Source organism: Ovis canadensis, chromosome 16, assembly GCF_042477335.2.
Source record: "Ovis canadensis isolate MfBH-ARS-UI-01 breed Bighorn chromosome 16, ARS-UI_OviCan_v2, whole genome shotgun sequence".
In the NCBI taxonomy this organism is placed as follows: Eukaryota; Metazoa; Chordata; class Mammalia; order Artiodactyla; family Bovidae; genus Ovis; species Ovis canadensis.
This window is the reverse complement of record NC_091260.1, coordinates 31693877-31699876: the sequence shown is the minus strand read 5'-3', so window position 1 is coordinate 31699876 and position 6000 is coordinate 31693877. Positions and strand designations below refer to the sequence as shown.

Genomic DNA, 6000 nt, shown 5'->3' with positions numbered 1-6000 from the left:
GTGTATGTAGCTTGATAAGCTATTACGATCTGAACAAAGGTGAAAGAAGTCCAAAAACCACGAACTGATGACAAAGTCATATTAATAATGCAATGTAAAACCATCATGAGATACCATTACACATCTACCACACTGACAATTCACGCTCTGACGATAGCAAGTTTTGGTGAGGATGGTACACTGCTGATGATTAACTGGGGCACAACTTTGCAAAACTGGTTTTATCCACTCCTCAATTTCATAGGTAGGTGTGGTTATGTTTTATGATCTCTCCATAAGTATGTTATACATAACAACAAAAACAGTAATTTTAAGCAGAAAAAAATAAAGAAAACAGAAAACAGTAACATATATTTCCAAAGGTAAGCAATAGAAGAGGAGACTTTGAAGTCAATTCTACCTTGGGGAATAAATAAAAAATAAAGCAAAAAGTCCTTACTCTTCACTCTAAACACAATTCCAAGGTCGAAGAATAAATGCTGAAACACTAACAATTTCCCAGTACTTTCCTTATTGTCAAAATAAGGGGTACTCAAACCAAAAGGAACACTTCTTTTCATCTCTGAGGGGGCAATATCAGAGTCAATTGCAAGAGGCATTCTGCTACAAAAGAACAGGGGCAGATCTCAAGTGCAAGGAAAAATTAGTTCAAATAGCAGAGCACGCCAATTACTTGAGCGTTGCTCTTTTAGCTTTTTGGGTAATCACTCTTTAGAAAAAGCTTTCAGATGCTCTATAATTTAAGTGTACCACTATTTGCAAGAGGGCAAAGCAAAGCAAAAGAAATAGACAAATCATCTCCTATTATAAGTCTAGTACAAAAGCCCAAACTCACTTCTTACTTTATCATATAAATAAATGATTGATATGAAAACACTGGCTAAAGGCAATGATGCTTAGCATTTGAAGATGCTCTCTGACTGACCTAAATAAATGCCAAAAAAGAAACGCCAAGTACAGTATTAAAAAGAATGGCTTTTATTTACCTTCCATTTACTTTAAAAGGTTAAGGACGTTGGGGAAAATATACTTATAAAGGAAGTAGTCTCATCTTACTTAACCCATTTGTTTTTCATGAAACAACAAAGATTTGACTTAGAATCACAGGGCTAATGAGACTGAAAGAATTTATCCAGTTCAATTTTCCATCTTTAGCCAAGACTGAAATTATACCACTGTAGGCACATGAAAATCTACTTCACATACAAATAAACACCAACTAATATATACATCATAGAAGAACCAGCTTTCATAAAATCTGTCACAACATCCAACAAATCTGCAATAAAAGACAGCTACTGTAATAAAGAACATGAAGAATCTTGGTGCAACAGTGAAAAACAATTTATATACCAGAAACCACAACTAGCTATTAGGTCAATAGCATCACAGTAACAGTACCCAGTGTCTTTCTTATTCAAGTATATACAATAATTTTCAGTCACGATCATCACAGACATCAGTAACTAGGATGTACACACAAATATTTTACAAACACAATAGAAAACAAATTAAAAAATAAAGATACCTTACATTTTTAACAATTACAAACATGTTAACATTACCACTATATATAGCTGTCTCATTATTTTTAATAGATTTGTACCCTTTAAAAATAGCACTGAGTTTTATAAAAATACTGATAATGGCTCAATGTTTCTTGGAGTCAGGAAATCTTTATATTTATAATTCAGTAGTCTGTGGTTTATGTGCCTTGTTCTTCCACCACCAGAATCCTATAGCCAATCATTTACTCAAAACAACAGAAACAACAGAGGTCTCTATCCAAGTATTACATCCGAAAACTTCTAGTTCTTTGAAATGGTTGGAAGGGATTTTTTAGCACCCACATCAGCAGTTGTGGTTTTGCTTTAGGTTTTTCAGGAAACAGAAGTGCTTCACTTTCTGGTGTAGGAAATCGTTCTTGATAGACTTCAGGATACGATTTTTGAAACTAAAAAACAAAAAAGATCCAAGAAGAGTCAAAAAAAAAAAAAAAAGATAAAAATCAACAAAATTGGGCACTGTAATGTTAAAATAAGTTTAATAATTTTAAAATAAGTTTCTGATCTAATACTTTCCTATTTTTGTTTGGTTTTAATATTTACTGCTTTCCATCAGAAGAGAGAATAAGAAGAAAACATCACAAGTTCTCATCAATACAAATCCATCTCATTTTGTTAAATAAATCACTGAATTCTACTTTCTATAGATCTGATTCATCTTTAATTTGATCTAATAGTCAAATAAATGTCTCACTTAGTCATACCTCTTAAAATTTCTCCCCTACTAATTATAAATAGACCTCCCTTCTAAAACAGACACAAGTGACTCTGACTGATGCTCTGCATGGTTAAAGAAAATCTTTAAAGAAAATGTTAAAAAAAAATTTCCCTATCTCCCTGCTTCTCAAACTCAGCCCCACCTGCTTCTGCCCAAATGGAAGAAAAAGCATGCTGGTATATACTATTTTACAAAAAGTTTATGAATAAGGAGGATGTATTTCCTTTGATCCTCACCTCTGAACTCTTCTCCAAAATTACTCTGAGAAAAATACAATGGGAGTCTAGAAACCTCATGCCCTATGTGTGTACACATACATGTCCTATGTATACATACATTCCCTATGTAACTCTCATGCCCTAAGTATACATATGTGTATGTATATGGTGTGATCGGAGATGAAGCTATGCAGGATTCACTCTCTAAAAATAAATACCACTGACATGCTCCTGAATCAATACTTTAAAAATGATGAAGATAGATTCTGAACTAACACAACACTGTAAATCAGCTACACTTCAAGTTTTTAAAAAAGATCAAGTTAGAGGTATTCTCAGTTGAAAAATAATCAAACTGTTGAAAGCCTTGTTCTTTAATAGGAACTAAAACTTTTAGTGATGCCTGAGACAAGAAACCAATTTGATACTGGCTATCTAAGACAGAAGACTTTCAAAATTCTGGACATTTTACACTTCTGAACTCAGTCTGATTTGCCTTTTAAAAAAATAAAAAGAAAGAAACTGTCCCCATTTATAGCTTCTCTGAATTTAAAGCAACTGCTCCACTAATTCACATCATCAGTTCAGTTCAGTTCAGTCGCTCAGTCGTGTCGAATGCTTTGTGACCCCATGGACCACAGCAAGCCAGGCCACCCTGTCCATGACAACCCCCAGACTTTACTCAAACTCACGTCCATTGAGTCACTGATGCCATCCAACCTTCTCATCCTCTGTCATCCCCTTCTCCACCTACCTTTAATCTTTCCCAGCATCAGGGTCTTTTCAAATGAGTCAGCTCTTTGCATAAGGTGGCCAAGCATTGCAGTTTCAGCTTCAACATTAGTCCTTCCAATGACATTCAGGATTGATTTCTTTAGGATGGACTGGTTGGATCTCCTTGCAGTCCAAGGGACTCTCAAGAGTCTTCTCCAACACCACACTTCAAAAGCATCAATTCTTTGGCACTCAGCCTTCTTCACAGTCCAACTCTCACATCCATTTATGACTACTGGAAAAACCATAGCCTTGACTAGACAGATCTTAGTCGGAAAAGTAATGTCTCTGCTTTTGAATATGCTATCTAGGTTGGTCATAACTTTTCTTCCAAGGAGTAAGCGTCTTTTACTTTCATGGCTGCAGTCACCATCTGCAGTGATCTTGGAGCCCAAAAGAATAAAGTCTGACACTGTTTCCACTGTTTCCCCATCTATTTCCCATGAAGTGATGGGACCAGATGCCATGATCTTCGTTTTCTGAATGTTGAGCTTTAAACCAACTTTTTCACTTTCTACTTTCACTTTCATCAAGAGGCTTTTTAGTTCCTCTTCACTTTCTGCCATAAGAGTGGTGTCATCTGCATATCTGAGGTTATTGATATTTCTCCCGGCAATCTTGATTCCAGCTTATGCTTCTTCCAGCCCAGTGTTTCTCATGATGTACTCTGCATACAAGTTAAATAAGCAGGGTGACAATATACAGCCTTGACGTACTCCTTTTCCTATTTGGAACCAGTCTATTGTTCCATGTCCAGTTCGAACTGTTGCTTCCTGACCTGCATACAGGTTTCTCCAGAGGCAGGTCAGGTGGTCTGGTATTCCCATCTCTTTCAGAATTTTCCACAATTTGTTGTGATCCACATAGTCAAAGGCTTTGGCATAGTCAATAAAGCAGAAACAGATGTTTTTCTGGAACTCTCAATGATCCAGCAGATGTTGGCAATTTGATCTCTGGTTCCTCTGCCTTTTCTAAAACCTCTTGAACATCTGGAAGTTCATCGTTCATGTATTGTTAAGGCTTAGCTTGGAAAATTTTGAGCATTACTTTACTAGCATGTGAGATGAGTGCAATACTGAGGGATAGCTTGAGCATTCTTTGGCATTGCCTTTCTTTGGGATTGGAATGGAAACTGACCTTTTCCAGTCCTGTGGCCACTGCTGAGTTTTCCAGATTTGCTGGCATATTGAGTACAGCACTTTCACAGCATCATCTTTTAGGATTTGAAATAGCTCAACTGGAATTCTGTCACCTCCAGTAGCTTTGTTCGTAGTGATACTTCCTAAGGCCCACTTGACTTCACATTCAGGATGTCTGGCTCTAGGTGAGTGATAACACCATCATGATTATCTCGGTCATAAAGACATTTTTTGTATAGTTCTTCTGTGTACTCCTGCCACCTCTTCTTAATATCTTCTGCTTCTGTTAGTTCCATACCACTTCTGTCCTTTATTGAGCCCATCTTTGCACGAAATATTCCCTTGGTATCTCTAATTTTCTTAAAGAGATCTCTAGTCTTTCCCATTCTATTGTTTTCCTCTATTTCTTTGCACTAATCACTGAGGAAGGCTTTTTTTATCTCTCCTTGCTATTCTTTGGAACTCTGCATTCAAATGGGTATATCTTTCCTTTTCTCCTTTGCTTTTCACTTCGCTTCTTTTCATAGCTATTTGTAAGGCCTCCTCAGATAGCCATTTTGCTTTTTTGCATTTCTTTTTCTTGGAGATAGTCTTAAGCCCTATCTCCTGTACAGTGTCACAAACCTCCCCTCATAGTTCATCAAACACTCTATCAGATCTAGTCCCTTAAATCTATTTCTCACTTCCACTGTGGAATCGTAATGAATTTGATTTAGCTCATACCTGAATGGTCTGGTGATTTTCCCTACTTTCTTCAATTTGAATCTGAATTTGGTAATAAGGAATTCATGATCTGAGCCACAGTCAGCTCCTGGTCTTATTTTTGCTGACTGTATAGAGCTTCTCCATCTTTGGCCAAGAAGAATATAATCAATCTGATTTCGGTGTTGACCATCTGGTGATGTCCATGTGTAGATTCTTCTCTTGTATTGTTGGAAGAGGGCGTTTCCTATGAGTGGTGTGTTCTCTTGGTAAAACTCAACATTAGCCTTTGCCCTGCTTCATTCCGCATTCCAAGGCCAAATCTGCCTACTACTCCAGGTGTTTCTTGATTTCCTACTTTTGCATTCCAGGCTCCTATAATGAAAAGGACATCTTTTTTGGATGTTAGTTCTAGAAGGTCTTGTAAGTCTTCACAGAACCATTCAATTTCAGCTTCTTCAGCACTACTGGTTGGGGCATAGACTTGGATTACCGTGATATTGAATGGTTTGTCTTGGAAATGATCAGAGAGCATTCTGTCATTTTTGAGATTGCATCCAAGTACTGCATTTCGGACTCTTTTGTTCACTATGATGACTATGTTGACTATGTGGGACTCTTGTCCACAGAAGTAGATATAATGGTCATCTGAGTTAAATTCACCCATTCTAGTCCATTTTAGTTCACTGATTCCTAAAATGTCGATGTTCATTCTTGCCATCTCCTGTTTGGCCACTTCCAATTTGCCTTGATTCATGGACCTAACATTCTAGGTTCCTTTGCAATATTGTTCTTTATAGCATCGGACCTTGCTTCCATCACCAGTCACATCCACAGCTGGGTATTGTTTTTGCTTTGGCTCCATCCCTTCATTCTTTCTGGAG

The 6000-nt window shown here is 37.0% G+C and overlaps 1 protein-coding gene across 1 annotated transcript in view; it reads right to left on the bottom strand.

Annotated features, from left to right (window-relative positions):
• Nucleotides 1-955: 955 nt before the first annotated feature.
• DEPDC1B (DEP domain containing 1B) overlaps nucleotides 956-6000 on the bottom strand; it is a 101015-nt gene continuing 95970 nt past the window's right edge. The window contains exon 11 of the mRNA XM_069556476.1: nucleotides 956-1954. Within this exon, the coding sequence (XP_069412577.1) occupies nucleotides 1793-1954 (162 nt within the window). The 3' untranslated portion in view covers nucleotides 956-1792. The remainder of the gene's footprint in view (nucleotides 1955-6000) is intronic.